The 22704-nt window shown below is 37.8% G+C and overlaps 5 protein-coding genes across 5 annotated transcripts; 4 read left to right on the top strand and 1 right to left on the bottom strand.

Moving 5' to 3' along the window:
• Positions 1 to 350: 350 nt before the first annotated feature.
• On the top strand, positions 351 to 3492 carry Tsp_10712 (GumN protein). Its single transcript, XM_003373699.1, has 6 exons — positions 351 to 452; positions 873 to 1254; positions 1332 to 1699; positions 1761 to 2020; positions 2106 to 2265; positions 3352 to 3492. Exons 1-6 carry the CDS (start codon positions 351 to 353, stop codon positions 3490 to 3492), a joined length of 1413 nt encoding a protein of 470 aa, XP_003373747.1.
• A 5520-nt stretch (positions 3493 to 9012) lies between these two features.
• Positions 9013 to 9646, top strand: Tsp_10713 (hypothetical protein). The gene is made up of 2 exons (XM_003373698.1): positions 9013 to 9332; positions 9376 to 9646. Exons 1-2 carry the CDS (start codon positions 9013 to 9015, stop codon positions 9644 to 9646), a joined length of 591 nt encoding a protein of 196 aa, XP_003373746.1.
• A 405-nt stretch (positions 9647 to 10051) lies between these two features.
• On the top strand, positions 10052 to 12231 carry Tsp_10714 (GumN protein). Its single transcript, XM_003373697.1, has 5 exons — positions 10052 to 10129; positions 10538 to 10922; positions 11024 to 11391; positions 11472 to 11740; positions 11874 to 12231. Exons 1-5 carry the CDS (start codon positions 10052 to 10054, stop codon positions 12229 to 12231), a joined length of 1458 nt encoding a protein of 485 aa, XP_003373745.1.
• A 2064-nt stretch (positions 12232 to 14295) lies between these two features.
• On the top strand, positions 14296 to 15073 carry Tsp_10715 (conserved hypothetical protein). The gene is made up of 2 exons (XM_003373696.1): positions 14296 to 14302; positions 14526 to 15073. Exons 1-2 carry the CDS (start codon positions 14296 to 14298, stop codon positions 15071 to 15073), a joined length of 555 nt encoding a protein of 184 aa, XP_003373744.1.
• Positions 15074 to 15457: 384 nt separating this feature from the next.
• Tsp_10716 (hypothetical protein) lies at positions 15458 to 20844 on the bottom strand. Its single transcript, XM_003373695.1, is given in 12 exon segments — positions 15458 to 15958; positions 16040 to 17260; positions 17344 to 17550; positions 17620 to 17778; positions 18005 to 18214; positions 18288 to 18374; positions 18798 to 18962; positions 18982 to 19087; positions 19133 to 19362; positions 19447 to 19752; positions 19827 to 19929; positions 20768 to 20844. The coding sequence occupies 12 exon segments, from the start codon at positions 20842 to 20844 to the stop codon at positions 15458 to 15460; spliced, it is 3372 nt and encodes a 1123-aa protein (XP_003373743.1).
• Between the last annotated feature and the right edge of the window lie 1860 nt (positions 20845 to 22704).

Raw genomic sequence — 22704 nt, 5'->3', positions numbered from 1 at the left:
TTGACGCTGTTTGTTTCACCAGTGCATAGTTAGATCTGTTCGGTGCGGATGATCATTGGCTCTGTTTATCCCTTTTCCCTAGCCTGCCGACCGTTTCAGCCTGCATCTCATGAATGCTGCATCCTTGTAAACATTTGCTGTGCAGAATGTGCGAAAATATCAGCATTCAATTTTGTCTCATATAAGCAATTTATTTATATTATACTTTTTATCTGTAAACACCACTACATCTTTTTACTACTTGTTGTTACGCTTGTTATCAACCGATATTTCCCAACAAACAGCCGAGAAAAGTACGCCTGCATGTCATCAGAGTTTTACTGCGTCGACAAGCTAACTCAACATTCAACATGCTGTTGTTATTCTATTTTCCGATCATACTAGTCAGCTTCATATTTCAAGCTAATTTAGCACCGGCAGCTTCGACAAAGCCACAATTCTGTTTACAAAAGGTAAACTTCCATTTATTGTCAGTGCTTTTCACTTTATTTCATTTTTCAATTACTATTTGCTTTCACTTTGCCAATTTGGACATTTCATTTGGGCAAAAAGTCTGAACAAGCAAAATAGCTTGAAAAATAATACTCGGAAAAATTACAATGGAATACACAGCAGTCGATATCCGTGCAGAGGTGGGGCCTTTGTCATTAATGACAATTGTCCGACCTCGGTGCGCTTTTGTTTACCTTACCCTAGCGGTGCTGTTGCACATGTGTAATTTCCACTGACACATCTACCAAAATACAAAAGTAGCTAATCAAAGAATGAGAAAAAAACATTACTAGCAGTATTGAAATTGATCACAAAACTTTAATGAATAAAACCATCAGTGGATGTAAATTTAATAAAAATCTGTTTTTCTTTTCTTGTAGAATAATTCAGCCATAACGAAACGGTACAATAACTTTTTATGGCGTATAAAACGTCAACCGCCCAGCTATTTTTTCGGCACAATTCACGTACCATACACGGACGTTTGGGAATACGTGAGCAGTGCGGCCAAGCAAGCTTTTCACCAGGCGGACAATGTGTTTCTAGAATTGGATTTAAATAATCCGAAAACGGTGCAAAGCCTTTCTCGCTGCCAATATTTGCCTGACGGTGAAACAATAGCCGATCATTTGCCGACCAGTCTGTACAATAGAATAAAAGCTCATATGGAAATAATCAGACAAGCTTTGCCAGAATGGATTGACACACAACGGTCCAGTCACAGCAATGCTTACGCGGATCACCTATTCAACAGTATTGCAGGTAAATATGCCAATAATATTAATAGATTGAGAAAAAACAGACCGCGTGCATAGTGTTATTGTTTTTTGAATTTTCAGGCAATTGGCAAAGAAAAAGACCAATATGGATTATGTTCTTGTTAAATTCACTGAACAGACAAGCAATAGAACGACGAGGAGTGCCGGTACTGGATTTATATTTAGCGCAGCAAGCGTCAAGCTTGTCAAAAACTCTTGGTGCAATCGAAACTGCCGGTGAACAGTGCGAGCCATTGAATTCATTACGAAAACAACAAGTCTTGCATGCTCTGAATCAAACACTGTACAGCCATGAACAAGCAATAAAACGGGTTGAGCAATCATCTGACGGTGGTGCTATGGAATTGGCAAGAAGGACGCGGGATCTCATTGAACACTACATATGCGGTAGTTTAGATGAGACTATTTTTGCCCACGATACTGTCCAGGTACGAAAACACAATGTCTGCGCCAAAAAAATATTTTAAAATAGTAATATCATTTTTGCAGGTGACAGACGTTGACAGCCTTACCGAGTCAGCTAATGATGAAAGCGGTGAAATAAACGCATATTTTAAGAAAGAATTGATAAAAAAGCGTAACGTGCGAATGGCCAATCGGGTAATCAGATTACTGCACGCAAATCCTGAAAAATCCTTCTTTTTTGCCTTCGGTGCTGGGCACTTTCTTGGTAAAGATAGTGTTATTGATCTCGTGAAGCAATCCGGTTTCCACATCAGACCTGTAATTTCTAAGAATGTTGTCATCAGGTATATTGCTACAAATTTAATATAAAAATTGCTTCTTCCTTGTTTATTGCTTTTGAATGCAAGTGAAATTTATGCTTTTTTACAGTCGATCTAAAAAACCGAAAAAAGGACGTGGCACTGGTCAAGGGATCAGAAAGAAATTTACATCGCCTCCACTGTGGCAGTGGGACAGCGCCCTGAATGTGCCTACTACAACAACAGTGAAGTCCACAACAAGAGTGGGACGAAATTTTCAAGAACTCTGGGTTCGTGTTCAGGGAAATTCTGCATCTTCTTGGCACGAACAATCTGTCAACCCTTTTCCTCGTGCTCATACGGTGCAAAACTTCTTTCTCGTTCATTACCATAATCACTTTTCAAACACTGCTTCTGGCTTAATTACGGGTCTATTTTTGCCTTTCTTATCAATACTATTTCTTTTCACAATGCAATTTTGATTATGAATACATTTTACATGAATAAAATTCTTTTTTCTGTTTTTACTTTTGCATATTAAAATTCTGAAAATATCCACCTCTATTATTTATTACATTATATAATTAAAGTAATGTATAAGTAATCAGTAATGTACAATCATTAGAATAAAAACACGTCACAGTTCGATTTCAGAAGAAGAAAATAATTTCTTTTTGATATCGAATTTTGAGGTGTTGAGGGTATGCAATTACTATACAATTCAGTAAAGCATTGCTGTTTGCAGAACTCATTTTGCATGTTTTTTGAATGTTATGCAATGTCAACATCAAGGAATGCTTTTCTCAAAATCGATTTTTAGCTCCTGAGTCATTCAAAGTTAATTTAATTAAAATGTTTGTTATTTTTCACATTAAAAAATGAATTTCATGTGAAAGTCGATAAAGATAAAGAATACTGTCCAAACAGTTAAGCCAGTAGCTTGTTGAATAAAAAAAACTGTATTGTTTAAAACACAACGAGACTCCTTTCAGTTCAAATTGTACTTGAAATAATAATAACTGCATAAATAACTCACGAGTATTCAGCGTTGAAGTGAAACGTCAAGAAAGTTTTTTATCACACAAAAATTGCCATTACAGCTAAACGTTGCATGCAAATCTTGTCTGCTATCCCATCTTATCTTATAGGAAAGTGTTCAGATGATGCAATTTTCATCTCTGTTCCACGGCACACAAAAGAAATACTTATTAAATCTCTTCTGTTCTATATTTGAACTTCAATTACCGCGTGTCAGTAATAAATAAATTAGACAGTATGAAATTATGTTCTGCATAACTTATTATTTAATAAGAACCAGTTATCAATTAAACAGCCTTTCATAAGTTTGTCAGGTTGAAAAGCAAATTCATTTCCAGATAGATAGTTTGTCATTTTTGTCCAGTCATAAAGCAATTTCTTATGACAGCGTAATTGGGTATACAGTCGGTGGATGTATTCAAAAAAAGCCTAATGGCTCCAGAGATGGCTTGACCTCAGAAAGCGGCGACGCGGCATAATGACGCCAGTTGAGGTCGGCTACTCTACATGAATCTTTAATCAAAATTGCTTATCGGTCGGCTAATTTGTCCCTTGGCAGATAATCTCGCCTGTGCTCATCATAATGTAGGACGCACTTTTGTCTACTCTAATATCCTTAAAAAATGGCAGACAGTGTTAGCTTGAACCTATCCGGTTGACTGTAGACAAAAAGCACTGCAAAAGACGGGAAAATTCAAGCTAGAAGAGCCTAAACGGCAGGAAATTGAAAACTAACAGAATAAATGAACTTTGTTTTCCCAGCTCTATTGTTCAAACTTTAAAAATATACAATACTGTGTTTCAGACAAGCTGATAGAAAACTGAAACCTAGGAAGAAATGGAATGTCGAACTTATTTTTCTTTATTACGAAATTTGGTTTCTTTATTCAAAAATATTTTAATATAGGAATTAGTATTTTTAAAAATAAATACGGTTTAATAAGATGACAAAATTGATCAGGATAAAACTGCGTTGTTGTTAGTTTAGAATCAGCCAGAAGACTTGGTTGAAGAGCAACCGTTCACCCCTTTGACCGACAACAATAGCTACTTCAAATCGCTATTCAATAACGACAAATCTAAACACTGCTCTCAAGCACACCGCTGACCGTGTTCAAGTAGGAAAACTAGCATCTAGCATTAGTTTTACTTGAAAAAAAATGTTATTCAACAACAACGCAAATTCCAACAGGCAAGCTGCTTAAATTTCACTTCAGAATGCTTTTGAACGACTATTTTCAATACATTAAAGTTGTTTAACATGAAAATATGCATTCAATCAAAATATCTGAAAAACTAAACTAGATAAAAGGATTTCTGTGGTGAATCATTCAAAATTAAACTGCATATTCAATCGATGCATTGAAATTGCAATGCAAACACTGTTTGCAAATTGCGTATCTTCTTATCATACGAAGAAAGTTTTTCATTATTTGAAGAAGATTTTTAATTAAAATGTATTGAATACATTTAGCTATTTTATACCATGCAGCAATGATGCAGTAAGAATTCTACTTAAATTGGAAAATTCAAGATTCACGGAAATGCTTCACTTAAAAGCTATCAATAGGAATGCATTCTGCTCGCTGCACAGTATAATTTTAATAACAAGGAAAATCTTCGGTGGTAAAATTCGTAAATTTTAAAATAAAATACTGCTACTCCTCGAGATGTTTGCTATCTCGAGGTTTCCAATGTGCTATGCAGGTTTTAAGCATTTTTCAGATGTTTAGGTTGGTGAAGCGTCGCCGCCTTCGTTGACCAGTGTTCTGATCGCTGCTTATTTGTTCATTTGCTCATTAATGTTCATTCACATTACAGCAACACACTACGCACACTAATATCTAGTAATTTCCATTCTTCAACGTATACTGCCGAAATAAATTTTATAAAAATATCTGATCAACTGCACATAATGAAAGAATAATTCGTCTTAATTTATAAGCAACTGCCTACAAATACCCAATTTAACTTTCTTATGTTGCTAAAAACAGACAGCTGTTAAAATTACGTTAAAGCGTCACAGAGGCCATGCTTCTTTGTTACACTCACTTTAAAACGACGAATTATAAAAAAACATAACAAGTGAAGCAGGATTTCTTCAAGCATGTTAAATATGTTGGATTTAATGACAAAGATTTAGCAAATACCATTAGTGAACAACTTAAACGTCACATATTGCTGCAAATGTTGCAACAGAACAAAAACAAGTCCGCAATGCAAAAAAAACGCGCGTGCTATTGCATTTTCCAATCTTTTACAGCAAAAGTTGCAAATTGAGTTTTTCAAAATTTCAGTGCATTAGCAGTGATAAAAATTTAAAACCTTTTCTAGTTTCTATTCTTGCCATATATTATAAACAAATTAAAAATTCCACATTCTATATGAAGCTGCAAGAGCTCGATTAAAGCTGATAATAAAGTGGGAAAATAAAAGGAAACTTCTTTAAAAAAATGCTAGCTGTGTTTATGGTAATATGCATAACCGTGTTCAAGATTCTATGGCTAGGCTATTGGCTAAGCTTCGACGTATTTGTTTACTGTTGAGCTGATTAAAAAAGCGAAAACTTGTGAAAGTCTAGCTTGTTCACTTTATCTAGGTGTGATTTTAAGCAGCTGTCTGACGGTTGATTGTTTAAGAAAGTTCTCTGCGTTTGCTATGCAGTGGAATACAGTTACAACGATGACGTAGCCTTTTTTCCTCTACTTTGCTTCTTTTTGTCAACTTTGAAACTGGAAACTGTTATCTGTTCAATATTTGTTATAACGTTGCTTTTATTTACATAAGAATTAATAAATTGCTTAAACATAATGTTCCCCTTGCATCTGCCTTTTCATTTGCCCCTGCTACCGTCGTCTGTGAAAGGAACATCCATTTGATACAAAAAATCAATATTTGCACAGCTGCTTTTTGCGGACAGGCAAAACAAGCTGATTCTGATCTCTATATTTCATGGATCATAAAAAAGTTTGAAATATCGCACAAAAAGTGTTATAATCTGCTGAAGTATCAAACCACGTGTTCAAAGAAAGCAATACCTTACAGTTATCTAGCATTATTCCAGATTCAATGCAACTAATAAATTCATTTCACTATCATTTCATTAGATGGCTTTATTGTAGAGTTTTATTAATAATCTTTTATATATTTGATATTTTTTAGGTAAAAGGACAATAAACTGCAAAACAGTGCTTACTATTTCTGATTTTTTAAAAATAAATGAGACATCCTTCAAGTTGGCCTACAATTTAAACTGATTTTGAAATCAAAAGAGATTGATAGATTGAATTGCAATTTTCATATAAGATCAATGGAATCAACAAACACCCTTTGTAGTATAAAAAAGAAATCAATAGAGAAATAAAAAACTGCATTATTATATATCTAGTATATTTATACATAGTATGAGATAACAACAGACTTACGTGTAATCAACATTCTGTTCTGCATTGCGAATATGTCACATGGCTATTCGTACTTTGAAAGCTTGAGCCGCACTAAACCAGACCAGCATTTCAACTACTGAGCTCACATTTTCATTTAACATTTTACTTGTATTTGCTTATTAGAATATTTTACATATGCAAATTATTCAAATGAACGGACAAACAGCAATTAACTGCGCGTTTCGTCATCAGTGTCTGTTGCTCGCACCAAATGAGCTAAATGACTGCTTACGTTTGCGTTACGAGCCGTTAAAGTTCAGCAAATTATAAATTTGCAAATTCTTACAGATCAAGCATGATAATTACAAAAATCAACAAGCGAAACAATGCAAAGCAACTGTTCACACATGTCCTCATCATTTCAAAACGTGAAATAAATGCATGTTTATCAGTTTTACCATAGTTAAAATCAGATATATTTTAAAATTTCATAATGAGACCGTATAAATAATTGTTTATGTTAAATTTGCTAAATAGACGACATCATTAGAATGACGTGGAATTCCAATGCTAATAATAGCATTTAGTTCAACTAGAATCAAGCTCATTCAAAATTCACAATGTAATCAAGACAACCAGTGATCTATGCAAATTATTCAATTCATTGCGCAAACTGTTAGCAAGCATTGTATGCACTATATCATACTTTATATAACCATGAACCTACGACGAATGCCTGGCGGTGCCATGGAATTAGCATGAAGAGCCTGTGATCAAATCGAACACTGCATTTGTGGTGGTTTGGATGTGGCAGCTTTTGCTCCATTTTATTAAAATTATATTTGCGCCAAAAATTATTTTCATTAATTATCTCCACATGAAATGTTCTCAAATTACCTGCCTTATGAAAATTGTAACTTTCAGCAATGGAGCATCATTTATGAATAATGTTCGAAAGCGTGTTAACAAATATTATACGCTGGATGAAATGAAGAAAAATTGGAAATTCAAAATTTCCCTAGTTCGCCAAAGCGATAAAATGACAGATTTGAAAGCACGCAATGAGTGGAATCTTCAGAAAAGCATCTCGACAAAAGTATTTTATTGTTGAAATTATTAAAGCACCTTTTTTATGAAATGAAAATTATCATTATAAAAGAAAGATTCCAATGAAATTGGCAAGTATGAATTCAGTTCAAAAAATCGATGATCACTGTTCACATGTGGCAACCTAAAAGTGGCCAAGAGCTTGATAGGTGATGAACAGCAATTTTTGTCCATTTGACCGGACAACTATGGTCACTGAAAATTATTTGCCAATAACGGCAAGGCTAAGTGTTGTTCTCAAGTATGCCGCTGATAGCGTTTGCTTAAGCAAACAGTTTTAACAATGAATTGCACTTGAAAGAAATTATTCAACGAACAGAGAGATATGACAAGAAATGCGGTGCTGCTCAATTCAGAATATTAATTTATTATATTCTATTTTCAAGAATGTCGTTGAAATGAAAAGCAGTTCAATCAGTCGTAAAAATGTACGAAAATTAAACTGAATAACAAATATTCGATATTTACTAGTGAAAAAAAGCTGATTATTGAAAACAAGCAATGATTGTATTAAAAGCTTTTTTTAAAAGTATAAAACACAGACCATTTTTCACGATACAGTTGTGTTTCAGGGTAACATTGGCACGTTTCTTATTGGAAACCTCATCAAAAGCATCACATCATTCTGCTCCAGAAAGGTAAACTTCCTTTTCTGTGCTTTTCTTTTGTAATTTGCTTTTGCTTTATTCATTTCAATATTTCATGTGTAAAAACATTTCCGAAGGAACAAAGCAACTTCAACAATGCCCGGAAAAAGTGTGCTTCACTTCCATGAAAGGAGCCGCCCACAGAGAACAGCTGCACCCTTTGTTATTTCTGACAATGCAATGACCCCGGCATAGCTTTGTTTACCTGACAGTCAGTGTTTTGTCAATTACAAATTTGTACTGTATCAGCGGCATTGAATACAGCAATCTGTGGGGAACTGTTGTAAAATCTATTCACAAATTTCTATTGTTCTTTATTTCTGAAAACGCTAGAAACAAGAAAAAATATTGCTGAAATAAAAATATGAACATTTCATTTTCATTTAATTGCTTTCCATTGGACGAAGCAATTCAGCTAAGGAATTGAAATAATTTTCACACTGGTCGTCGAATTTTTGATCATGCAACAAATTTTTTTGATAAAATTTACAAAACACACTCACGGCATAGAAACAGAATTCATCATGAACTGGTGATGCTGAATCATCAGTGCTGTAAACGGTGTGAAGTGAAACCATTCATTTGAACAGATTAATTGGTATGCAACGATCCAAAACTGAACTACTGATGCACGAATCACTATGTCGACGGAAAAACCACAAATTAGTAAAATTTTCATTTCTTTTCATCCTTGAAAACAAATTCTCGAAAAAATTGCATTTTAAATTTACATAACAGTCGACCTATAAACATTATTATAGACGTGGGAAAATTTATTAATTATAATTCAGCAAGTGTATTGTTGATAAAATGAAATTTGACCAACCTCATATTGTTGTGCTGCATTCAAATTTAACAGATGAATATTTCATTAATATCGGCGGGTGAGGTATTGTGTCGCGTTTCAAGAGTAACAACAATAGAAGCTTCAATTAATGCATCAGAAGATAATCAGGGTCAGTGGTTCAAAAGGGACCGCGGTGTCGGATCAGACAATGCGCCGTTTTTCTCATTCACGACCGGCAGACTGCAAAAAGAATACCGCCATTCACTAGCAATGCTTAAGCGGATTAAGCCCCCTTTTGAACTGTGCCGCAGCGAACTTTTGATCTCTGAGGCGTATAAATCACGTTTCACAGATAAAAATATTCTTCAATTTGGAAAAATTGACTTTTTAAAGTTAAAAAATTATTATGCTAATTCTTTTAAATTGCTGTTGCAGTTGTTCTTATTTCATTCAGTTTGATCATGATCATTATTATTATTATTTGTTAATACATATATATGCGTTGTTGCCGGCCTTTGCAATCGCGCTGACCACTGCACTACCATTGGTCGAGCACCTGCTAAGCAGATTTGTGCAAAATTGGGACAGTTTTCACGATGGGATGCAAATCCGCTCTCTCCGTTCATCAGCGGCCAAGAGATGTTGTTTGCTCAGGCAGCTGATTCGTCATTCTGCCATAACAGCAGTGAATGACGCCAACCACTAGAGCAGAGTATGTCAAAAACTCTGACCCGCTCCTCTCTGCAGGTTCATCACCGAACTTTCCCTGCTTCCAAATTTCATTTCATTTTCACAAAACCTTCCACAATCACTTCCTGAATGTGGCGTGAACATTTCGCATCATTTCTAATCCCAACCATTTTCACGTGAAACAGTTCGACAATTCCCATTTTATTTATCATCTATTGTGGGACAAGTTGTGGGATTTTTCTTTTCATTTACCAACAATGCTGAAGCTGCTATGCAATTCTGATATTTTTGTTATGATCACCTTTGATACTTTTGCATCAAAATACACTGCGAACAATAATATGTTTGAATGGCGTGAATAGTTTTGTGTGCAAGAACAAATTGTCTCCCATCACACTGTGAGATGCTTTTTTATCTTTGGATGTTAAAAATCTACTGCATTCTGTTCCAAGTTGCTTTCGTCGCAACTTCACACAAGCCGCACTTCTGCTCAGAAAAGGTAAACGATTGTTTTATTATTTTTTCTTTTTTTCCCTCTATTTCTAGTATTTGAAAATTGAGCAGGATATTTTGAGAGGCAAAGATGAAAGAGTTGTGCAGAAAGCGCAAAATAGAAGGACAAAAATGAATGGGACGCCTTTTGAACTTTTGAACAATCAATCGAATCATTAATTAATCAAGCTGCTGAAATTAGCTGTTGTTTACCTTGTTGATAGGATGGTGAACTAGCACAGATGGACGGACGGTTATTCATCTGTTCAAAAATGAATTCAAAAACTTTTCACTGATAAACAGTTGTTCACATTTCTCCCCCTTTCCCCCCACCCACCGCCACCCACTACTTTCAATATAAATTATAAAAGTAAAAATTATAAATTTGTACATACCTGTTTCTAATTTTTTGTAGAATAATTCAGTCGCTCCGCAAAAGCTGAGCACGTTTCTGTGGCGCATTGAAGGTGATCCTGCTAGTTACTTCTTCGGCACAATTCACGTACCGTATACCGAAGTGTGGGAGTACGTGAGCAAAGCGGCAAAGCAAGCATTTTACCAGGCGGACAGTGTTTTCTTGGAATTGGATTTGAACAATCCCAAAACGGTGGAAAGTCTTGCCCGGTGTCAGTATTTGCCTGATGGTGAAGAAATAGCCGATCACTTGCCGACTGATTTGTACGTCAGAATAAAATCGCACATGCAAATGATCAGACAAGCACTGCCGGAATGGATCGATACCCAGCGGTCTGGTGGTCATAATGACGCCTACGCAGATTATCTTTTCAAAAGTATCGCCGGTAAGAAATGCAAATAGTGAAAAATGAGCTGCATAGTTTTGTCTCTGTTTCTCTGCGCAGTGTACATATTATGCGTTGTATATTTTTCACTTCAATTGCAGGCAACTGGGAACGGAAAAGACCCATTTGGATAATGTTTCTGTTGAATTCTCTAAACAGACAAGCAATTGAACGACGGGGAATTCCTGTGCTTGATTTGTATTTAGCTCAACAAGCGTCCAGCTTGTCCATAGCTCTCGGTGCGATCGAAACTGCCGGTGAACAGTGCGAGCCCTTGAATTCACTGCGGGAACCGCAAGTTTTGCACGCATTGGACCAGATGTTGCGCGACCACGAGCAGGCGCTGCTTGGACGGGTAAATCGCACATCGGCCACCACATTGGAATTGGCTCAACAAACAAGCCGTCTCATCGAACACTACATCTGCGGCAGTTTGGACGAGACGATTTTTGCTCATGATGCTGTGCCGGTGAGTTTGAAAAGAAAAAATTTCCATATTCATCACTTCATGTTCCACAGTATATATCTGTATTTATTTAATCTTTCCAGGTGCCAAATGTAGATAACGATGGCCGGTCAGTGGAGGAGGATGCCGCCGGCACTGAGGACATCAACGCATACTTTCGGGAGGAGCTGATCAAAAAGCGCAACGTGCGCATGGCTAATCGGGTAATCGGATTATTGCGTGCAAATCCTGCAAAGTCGTTCTTTTTCGCCTTCGGTGCCGGACACTTCCTTGGTAAAGATAGTGTTGTTGATCTCGTGAAGCGGTTCGGTTTTGACGTCAAACCCGTGATTTACAACGATACTGTTCTCAGGTAGACTTTCACGAAATCCATCACATCAAAAACATCCATGCTTCCCAACAGCACGTGACATGAATATAAAATAAAGAAAAAACCAAATAATAATAATAATAATAATAATAGTGATCATTTTTCTCTTTTCTAGCCAATCTGGTAAAGTGAAAAAGGCACCTCGTGGAGGGCAAGAAATCCGAACGAAACTCAACTCACCCCTGCTCTGGCAGTGGGACGGCAATTTGGACATGCCCACGGCGACGACGGTGAAATCCCCAACGCGCGTGGGACGCAATTTCCAAGAACTATGGGTTCGTGTTCAGGGATATTCGCCACGCCCCTGGCAGGAAACCGCCGTCAACAACTTCCCTCGTGCTCCCACTGTGCAGAACTTCTTTCTCGTCCATTATCACAATCATTTTTCAAACGATGCTCGCGCCTTGACGACGGGTCTACTTCTACCGTTCTTATCAGTATTCTTTCTTTTCGCAGTGCAACGTTATCAATAAACTTCCCTTTTCAAATATGTTTAAAATTTGCATTCACTTATTTGCATAAATTTGCAATACCCAACTTTTATTGTGTATCGTTTTTCCCTTAAATATATTTATTGTTTACTGCAATGCTGAGATTAAACAAAATTTAAATGAATGTTCTCCGAAAAAATTGTTAATTTCAAATCATTTTGTTCGTTTGGTTGAAAATGAACAGAAAAGCAACAGCTGCTAATTGAAGTGCCATTTTAATCAGTTTGCAATGTTGGAAATGGTATATAAAGTAATTCTTGCTCTTGTTTAATAATGAAGCAATTTCTTATGACAGCATGACCGAATGAGTATACAATACAGTCTGTGAATGGATGCAAATTGGACAAGAAAAGTCCAATGAATGCAGATAATGGCTTGACCCCAGGAAGTGGTGACGCGTCACAGCGACGCCCGTTGAGGTCGGCCGCTCTGCAGGAATCCGCCGTCGACGTTTACGGTCGGCTAATTGTGCCCTGCTGGCAGAAAATACTCATCCTGTGCTCGCTCGCCGAAATCTAGAACGCACTTCTGGCCATTCTGAAGAAACAAGAGCAGGCGATGAGCAAAACTGAATGAATATGCTGAACCGTTCGTTGTCAGTTGTATGTCAACTTTGTCTACAAATACAATTTCTACTCCGTTTTGATGAAAATGAAACTTGGAAAAAAGCAAAATTTCGAACTTTTCTAGACTGATTGATTGATATTCAATTTCTCCAATTATGTCAGTGCTTTTAGCACAATAATGACTGCTGTACAATCAAAGATGATGAGCAAGAACATTCACTGAGGTTACTGTATTTAAAAAGAACAATTTCGATGTGAGGAATTGAAAAGCAGCAAGTCACTTGAAACAGTTTTTCAGTAAGCAAAACAAACGTTGGTTGCTCTCCAGAATAATGAATAATGCCTTGATTGCGCAAATGGTGAAGCAAAATACACTTTTCACGTCAGTTTAGAAATTGTAGACAAAATTGTTATTGGCCGGCAAAATATTTTCAAACAGAAGAAGCTGCTTTCATTTCATTCATTTGTTTGTCCGGCAAATTTCAGTTTCTCCTCAGTGAATTTGAAATTCACTGTTCAACCGTGAAACTTCGAACTGTCAAACACCGACTGTACACATGAGCAGCTTTGAATGAAAGATGTACTGAAGGTTAATTTTCATGTAAATTTACAACACTTTTACAGAGACAGAACAACAGCACAGAACACTTGAATTTGTTTAAATTTTACAGTAAGGCAGCACTAGTACAGTAGGAAGTGTTGAATCGCTTTTTAGCTTTCTTGGCAAAAAAATTTATCCTCTGCTACAAAATTTGATTAATTTTCACTCTTCTAAAAAAGATAAACAGAAGGGAAGAAAAAGAAATCACTTTCACAATACTGTCATCGCAAAAATTTTCTTCCATCGACCCAAGCTGCCACTTTCATCACAGAATTTGCATATTGGGAACAGCAATCGATCGAACCTTTTTCACCGTGTTCAAATCAAATTCGTGGCAACAATATTCTTTCAAATGCTTAATTCCAACGCTTATATAGATATTATATTTTTTGAACTGCACTGCATATATGTATATCATGATGGCAAGAAATCAAACAAAAAAAGAAGATGTTCACTGCATTGCGTTAAGGCATAATCTTAAGAAATCTTAAGACAAATTTCTTGGCGTAATTCTTTTTTCCATCAAAAACAGGGAACAGATAGATGTCCAATAATTTGACAAATGGAAATGTGCACCCACAACAAACTGCACCACCAGTTGTGCTATATACAAATTTTGTTATCTTTTCAACGACAGTAAAAGTTGCTGACAATTTAAGCGAACATTTTAAAATTGCACAACATCAACAACAATTGCAATGTCCAATTTGAAAAATCAAAATAGAAATAATAATTATTATTTATCCACGAGTATATACATATACATATAGGGTGTTCATAGTAGCAGTTGGCAATGAGAATAATAATAACAATAATAATAATAATAATGTTGAATAAAACAACAAGCTGCGAAATAAAATAATGCACATTTAGGAGGAAATGGAAAGTGAATTATTACTACTCGTAGTAATAAAGCAAAAAGCAAGAAAAAAGATAATAAACGAATTGAAAGGGGGGAAATGAATAAAATGCGCTAAAAAAAAGTAATGCCGATCGTCTAGTATCGCGAGTGGCACGTGCTGCGTTAGTTACATATATATATATATGCATATGTATGTATGTATGTAGGTAGGTAGGTAGGTATGTAGGTATGTCTGTAAATTTTTTAGTTTTAAATTTTTTGCTTTTTCATCACTTAAGCAATGCTGAAACTGAGCGACGAACTCGAGCTGAAGAACGTCTGCTCACCGAGAAGTTCGCTGAGAAACGACGACGAACAATAACTAGGAGACGTGTGGACACTGGCCGTGGAACCACTCAAATGCCGCCAAGTGGCGTCGGGCGGATCGACCACGGCTGGCGCCATGCCGGTTCGCAGTTTCGCCTGGTGACCATCGGCCGCCGCCGCGCTCGCCAAATCGTCAAAGCTGAAACTGCGCCTGTCAGGCCGGCCGCTGTTGGGCGTGGCCGCCGCCTTCTGTCGCTTTTTCTTGCCGTCGCAGGGTTCGCGGCCTCGGGCCAACGCCCCTGCCCTGGTCGAGTCGACTTTTTTGCATTTCGGCGAAAAGGACCTGTCGCGAAATTCGGCCAAAAAATCGAACTTCGACAACGCTTCCCGCTCTTGTTTGCCGAAGCGACAATAGACGTCCCTTCTCAGGATGCTGGGTCGAAATTCTGGAGGCAAATAGCGGACGAGTCCGAACTTCCGGTGACCTGACCAAATGCAAAAGAATGGAATGGAAAATTTTTTTTCTTCCAAAATTGTCCCACCCCACACTCTTCTTGTTAATAACGACGAAGTAACTCAACTGACAAACAAACAAACAAACAAACAAGCTACTACCGTCCTGAGGAAGAAGCAAAGCAAAAAGCTACTAACTACACCACCAGATCAGTGGTTCCCAAAGTGGGGTCCCCGGAGACATTTTCAGATGTCCACTCCTTCATTTGATTTAATTTCAATTGATATTGCTAAGAGCTGTCTGACACAAAACGCCACGTCGATGCTCCATTTATATTCCATTCCAATACAACAACTACTCTGGCTTTAAGCCCCCTTACCGTAGTATTCCCTCCTTTTCCCTGCACATCAAGTGAACTGTTAGGGGTTCACGGTAACATGAAGATTACCGAGGCAATGGCAATGGATTACCATGGCCCGTTCAAATTCGGGAACCACTGCACTAGATGCTACCCTTGTGCTGTGCTTACCGGTTTTGATTTTCAACTGCTTTATCCAGTCGACCATGACGTTCATCTCCCGATCCGATTCGTCCGAGGAAAAGCTGCTGCTGGTGCTGCTCGGCCTGAAAGCGAAGTCGCCACTGCGCACCGACACATCCGTGGACAAATCCGTGTCTTCCAACTCTTCGGCCGCATCCAACGCGACGACCATACCGCGTTCAGTGCCGTGGCCAGCATGGTCGTGGTGATTCATCTCAGGCAACAGGCGGCGAGTGTCTTCAGCTTGTGAAAAGCAGGAAAGCAATTCCGACCCTTGGCAAGCCACCGCCGCCGCATCATCTTCTGTCCGTTTCTTCCTCGTCGACAAGCACAACTGTTCGTCGTTCGACGTGGCCGAGTCATTCAACGATTGAATAAGCTGAAAAAATTACATTAAAAACATCATTCATTTATTCATTTACTGATGATCAGTCAAAGTTGACTTGTTGCAAAAACTTACGCAATCCACATCTTCAAACGGTACGTTGAAAAGCGCTTCGACACAGTCGACTGGCGCTTGAAGCACTGCCAGACTGTCGTCGTCGTCGTCGTCGTGCGCATCAGCCGAACCAGCAGGGTCGGGGCTCGCATCCATCGTCAACGCCAGCGTCGGCGCCGGCGCCGCCGGTCGCGCACGCAACTGCGAATCCGACCAACAACGTCTGAGCATGCCGGGCACGCATCCGTCGAAAACGGTCCATCGAGCCGACCAGGCGCTCGACGACGAAGCGAAAGACGAAGCCGAAGAAGCTCGGCCGGCGGTCGCGTCGACCCTGGCCACCGACCGCCGCTCGAGTTCCGGCCGCCTGGCGCCGGCTCCGGCCGACGAAAACGACAACGGCGAGCCGCTGTGCACGGACGAATCGGCCGTGGTGGTGATTGTGGTCGCTTTGGACCGACTGGCCGGCGACCACATCGCCAAAGAATCCGTCCAACGGTCGCTGGACATGGTCGAATAGCCGTCGTCCAGTCCGTGGGGCTTTTTGGCGCGAAATCTGCTCGCAGCAGCCACGGCGGCCGGCAGCGCCTGACCGACGGCGGCCGACGAGTGGAAATTCACCCTGTGCAGCATGTTGACAATCAGCTCCAGCTTGTTGCTTCCGTCCGGCAATTCGGTTCCAACCAGGCGGCTCGTCGACTCTTTCTCGTTAGCCGAGAATGGATGGCCCCCGACGGTTGGCAAACTGTCCGGCCCAACTGTCGACAATCCTCGATCCGTTCTCGTCGTCGACGACGACGACTGCTGCTGCAGTTGATCAATTTTGCAAGCTCTGGTTGCTTGTGATGTTGGAGTTGCAGTTCGAAGTGGTGCACCACCACTGTTACTAGTGTTACTGTTGCTTCCGCCGCCGCCGCCGCTGCCGCTGCTGCTGCTGCTGCTGCTGTGGGCAGTGGTCGTCAGTGTCGTGGTTCTTGGATTGGATTCGTACAGTCGTTTCTGGGGAGAGGCGAGTTCGTAGAATGAAGCCGCAGCCGATGAAAGCAACTCGGATGCAGACCGTACTCGGCTGTTGTCCTCGTCGACCAGCGTTTCCACGGACGATTGCTTCTCTGTGCTCTTTTCGCCGCAAGAAACCGGCGACAACGCCTCCCCCTGACCGTCAAAAATGAACGATACAGGCCGACTGCAAAGCGCTTCACCAGCGTTGCTGTCCGGCGAAGGCAACTCGGCCACGTTAACCTACAGTCAACCAGTCGATCAGTCAACGCATCGGTGGAATAGGAGCGAATTCAAATCAACATACGGCCCCCGTTTGCACATACTTTTGCATAGGAATGGTTTGGACCAGAACGAAAAACAACCTCGTCTTCGTCTTCTTCAGCTTCAGCGCTGATCGGTTCCAACGGCCCTGGACGTACCACCGGCCTCTGCATGCCGGTATACTTTCTCAGCTGAGCGTAGAGAATTTTGTTGTCCATTTCCAGTTGAATATTCCGATTCTTCAAACGGAAACATTCTTGACTAAGCATCTGGCGATAAAACAATTCATTAATTAATTATTGGTTTTGCTCGTTGGCTCTTCTTGATCCAAAACTCACTTCATATTCGACAACCGCTTTAGCTACCCGACTCAATATATCGTCCAAGCATTTGTCGTAGGCTGCTTTTTCAGCCGCTCGGCTTTCAAGCAGACGGTCTCGTTCTTGATTACTCTGATTCAGCTGAACTTTCGTCGCCTCGATCAACTCTTCAAGTTCCTCAAATATTCAACAACACTCGTGTGCACATGTGTCCATAAATAAATTGTGAAAACACTTGGATTTTTTTTTGCAAAAAGCAAAAATCCAACTTTCACCATCCCATCACTCTACTCTAATTTATTCTCACTTTGCACTTGTCATGGGACAATTAGCAAATTATGCAAACGGATTAACTCTGAATCTTATGTTGTCATCAAAAACAACAACAACAACAACAACTCACCTTGGTTTTGCATGTCAATTCGACACAGGAAAGGGATTTCTGCTTCAAATTTTCACCTTGTGAAATCAATTTTTTGTTCACATCGCTCAGCTGTTTCTCAACAATCGCCAGCTGCGCGTTCAAAGCCTGGTATTCGTTTTCCAACTGCTTCAGGCGACGCTCGGCGTCCAAACGCACCGTCCGCTCGGCGCTCAGTTCCGAACGCAAACTCTGAATAATATTTTTTATAAAAAAATTACCAAAATTTTTTTCAAAAAGAAAAATATCCATCATCAAAAATTACTTGAATGATCAACTTCTCGCAGTAATTGTGGCCAGTGGGAGAAGCTAGGCTGCTTTTCGACATGCTCAACGTCGAACGACGCTGATACTGCAAAAAGAAACTTGTTGTTAGCTATATCAACATATATCAGGACGAAAATAAACTCTTAATTCTATCACAAATGCACACTTCCCGTTCGCAAATTTCACAAACAAGTTTAACCTCGCAGCTGAAGTTCTCTTCCGTATTAATAATCAACCACTGTTAAGTAATTCTCATCTCTCGCAATCCATTCGCGAAAGAATATGAAAAGAAAGAAAGAAAGAAACAAACAAACAATCTACTTTCCTCCTCATTTGCAGTTCTGCTAATCCTTTTTTTTTCTGTTATCAATTTTTAATAAAATAAAATAAAATTTTTCCAAATAATCCCACATTAATTTCACATTTTGTCAGTAATATTATGCATTGCAATTATGACTTATTTGGATTACTACTTGGCACTTTGGATAAAATCGTAAAATATAATAACAATAGTGCTTACGCTGCTTTTGTTGAGACGATTCGGCGAACTGGTGCTGGTCATGTGCTTTGAAGAATTATTCAACGCGCTTTGGTCATTGGTTTCGCAGTGGGCGGCGTATTTTTGCCACGTGAAATCCAAAGCAGCCGGATGAGATGCTTTCTTCTGGGTCGACTTTTGCTTCATTTTCAACAAAGAACGATGCGGCTGGTGGTGATGATTGTGGTTGTGGTTGTGGTGATGATGATGATGATGATGCAGATCGGCGCCAGTGGTTGTTGGCATGTTGTCCGGATTTGCTGAAGAAGCAAAATTAAAATTAAAAAAAGAATCAATCAGAACACAAATTCCAACATCGACAATTGGAGCTTTGAATCGGACCAGGCGTTGCTGCTTCCGTTGGACGACGTTTGTTGAATTCTTTTTCAAATTTCCCAAATCCGGACGTTGCCGACTTGCCGGCGTTGCCGTTCCGGTTCAAGCGATACATGTCAGATGCAACGTCGGACCAACAATCATCCATCTGCTCTTCGCGACTGTAAGAAGGTAAAACGTGAGAAGAGAAAAAAGGAAACTGAATATTTATTCAATTTGAAGGACAAGGCTGCAATTTCAATTTCACCGAGAGGAGAACGAAAATTTTTGAATTTTACCAAACGCGAAGGTCACGTGCAGAGCGCTGATCACGATACAACGCTTTGACGTTGATATCCAGCGACCGCGGTCCGGTCGTGGTCTTCACTTTGCTTTCCACATAATACGGAGCGGCGCTTCTGTTCCAACAAGGATGCTGCCTGTTCAAGACGCCTGTACTGAAATTGCTCAAATCAGACGGACGCTGCTGAGTTGTCGTCGCGGATGAAAAACGCTTCAATTCGTCGCTCGCATGCTTTGAACTGGCCTTTATCCATGCTTGACTGTCTGGCAAACTTCTAGTCGACTGTCTAGCTTTCGCGTCACGATCCTGAAAATCATTATTGCAAATTAATTAATTGATGAAAAACAAAATAAAACAAAGCAAAACAAAAAAGAATTCACCGAACGAGCGTTTGAAGAAACAACATCAATAGGTGCAGAAGGCGACTGTCCCATGCCACCTGAACGATGAACAGAGGCCGCCTGGTTTTTCACTGCTCGATTTCTAGATTAGAAAAAGTAAATTTAAAATAATTTAACTTTCAATTTTTTACGATTCAAGTAAATATGGCGAAAAAATTATAGACAATTTCAAAGCACTGAAACTACCAATTCAGCCCACAACTCGCTCAATCCAGCAGGCCAATAGTTTGCATTCGTCCAGCGTGGGAAAAATTGAAATATTCATTACCATATGAAATGTGAACATATATAACTTTTTTAAAACAAAAAAAAATAAAATCATGCAAAAGATGTAAACTTATGCTCAAAAAGGCTAAAGTAAAGTGCATACAGAGCGACCAAAAATCAGCGGTCACCGTCAGCAAGGACAACAAAAACAATAAGATTACTGTAACTAACCTTGCTTCGGAAATGAACAATCAAGGTCAATTCAACAATTTTTTCAAAATTAGGCCAATCATTTCGAAGCAAAAATAATTTAAAATTACATTTTTTACACAAAAAAACTGCAATTTTATTCATTAAATTTCATTTTACACTAAATAATATATATAATCTACATAATATATATAATACATAATACAATCAATGCTATACACAACTATTTAAAAATTTTCAAAAACTGCATTAGTAGTCATTGAAACACGCTGCTTGTTGCAAACAACAATAAAATATTTAAATTATACTGTGCTTTTTGTATTAATTCGATAAATCACAGCAATTTACCTACTGCACTAAATAAAGTGCTTATCGTGATTTGTAAACTAGAAAATAAATGATTAAGCGACACTATTACCGACAAAATTATCACTTCACATAACATATCATTTGTTAAAACTTGATTTTATAAAAAAAAACATCCCACTAGCCGCAAAAATAACTGAAATAGCTCTACATGAAGCGCTTTACATATGGTTAACCCAAGACGATGTTTTTCCTTTCGCAATCGATGTTCCATTTGAAACATCATTTTAAGTTTCTTGATTGAAAGAGTTGTCAGTCATCAAATAATTAAACCACTTGAAAACGTACAGCTGTTACTTCTTTAAAGACCATTCACAGAGAAAATAATCACTGCTTCGTCGCGAAATTCATTTGCGCAACACGTAATGGAAATTTTTATTTAAAAACACCAGTTCGCAATAAATTACAATTTCAAATTTTCAAATAAATCAAACATATTTAGCCATATTGAACAGAACAAAATGAATTACAATAATTCCACACAACATGTTGCTGAACATTTCTTAAATTCAAACCTGATTTGCGTTTAATCATTCCCCCAACTGCTGCATTAAAGCAAAAATGAAGAAAAAAATGGGAGTGAGATGCAATTTTTATTTTCATTTTTAAATAAAAGAATAAGTTATAAAAAAATCGTATGCAAGAATACATGCAAGCAAATGTTAACAAATGAAACGTGAAAATACGTCAGATGAAACAAAAAATTTACATTTCTTGAAAGTTACTGAAACTGATTAAACTGATCAAAACTACATCAATTAATGAAGTGATTAATTAAAAATTCTCAATGCCAGCTGTTGAAAAAAATATATGATATAACACAACCCTGATCACTAATTATTTGCCCAAAAATCATACATAATATTACACTAAACAACCTTCTAATACTATATGCATCTAATGCAAAATACGTAGGATTTAATTAAATATAATTAACTATAAATTATGTAATAATATACATATATGCAAAATTGTGATGTTTTAAAAATTATGAAACAAAGCCTGCACATATTAAATTGCACAATATCTGAAAACTTTTACTATTCAACATTCCACAGTTTTAAACATTAACAAAATCTAATATTTCTGTCGTAATGTCAAATTAAATATTAATAAGTCAATAATAAACGAATGTGACTTTTTAACCCGAGACGTAAGCACAGAAGTACATTGCAATCTAGAAGTAAATAAGAAGCGACGATAACAGCACGTTACTTATCAATAAACCGTTTGACTATTTACTTTTAACAGGCAGCAGTGAAGTCAATCATATTCATACTAGCAATAGGCAAGTTCAATGATTAAAAATGTGAAATTAAAACAGCGTTACTTGTGAGTGAAAATTGAAATCGTTTTCTACAACAAACAGTCAAAATTTAATCATACATTCATATATTATTATGAAAAAATATATGCAACTGAAATCAAAAGAATGTTAAATAAAAATTTCAAAAATTATTTATTCTATTTAAAACATTCCTTTTTCCATTGTGAACCTCATTACATGACATACTGACAAAAAAAATAAATAAAACTAAAAAATTATACCATCATTATTACATTATTAATTATAATTGTACCAAGTATGAAAGTTCTGAAAAGTGATAGCATGTGCAATAAAACAGCTCAGAAAATGTCATCTGCAATTGCTAATTTTCTAAACAGTTTTACGTTGCAAAAACCTGTCCATAAAAAACAATTTTCATGATAAAAAATAACACACATGAAGAAAGCATAATGTTCTTTATTTATTTAAAAGCCAACACATTTACGATATTTACAAACAGCAGACATGAAATATTTATAACTTACTTTCGTGAAAGACATAACAATTTTCCAAGATTGCGCAAACACCAACACCAGCCAGCTGCAATAACTTTATCTATAAATGTTGGAGAATACTGTACATTATTGAAGAACAGGTATAAGTGCATGATTACTCAGAAAAAACAAATAAATAAATGAACACTGTAAAAATTTGGCAATTTTTTCAAAATAAACTCTGCTTATAATTACAACTGAGCTTCTGTATTATGCAAAAAACCGGAGAGCTTTTACAAATTTTATAAACAAA

Source organism: Trichinella spiralis (assembly GCF_000181795.1).
Source record: "Trichinella spiralis strain ISS 195 chromosome Unknown Scfld6, whole genome shotgun sequence".
NCBI lineage: Eukaryota > Metazoa > Nematoda > Enoplea > Trichinellida > Trichinellidae > Trichinella > Trichinella spiralis.
The sequence above is the reverse complement of the archived record's forward strand: the minus strand, read 5'-3'. Positions and strand labels throughout refer to the sequence as shown.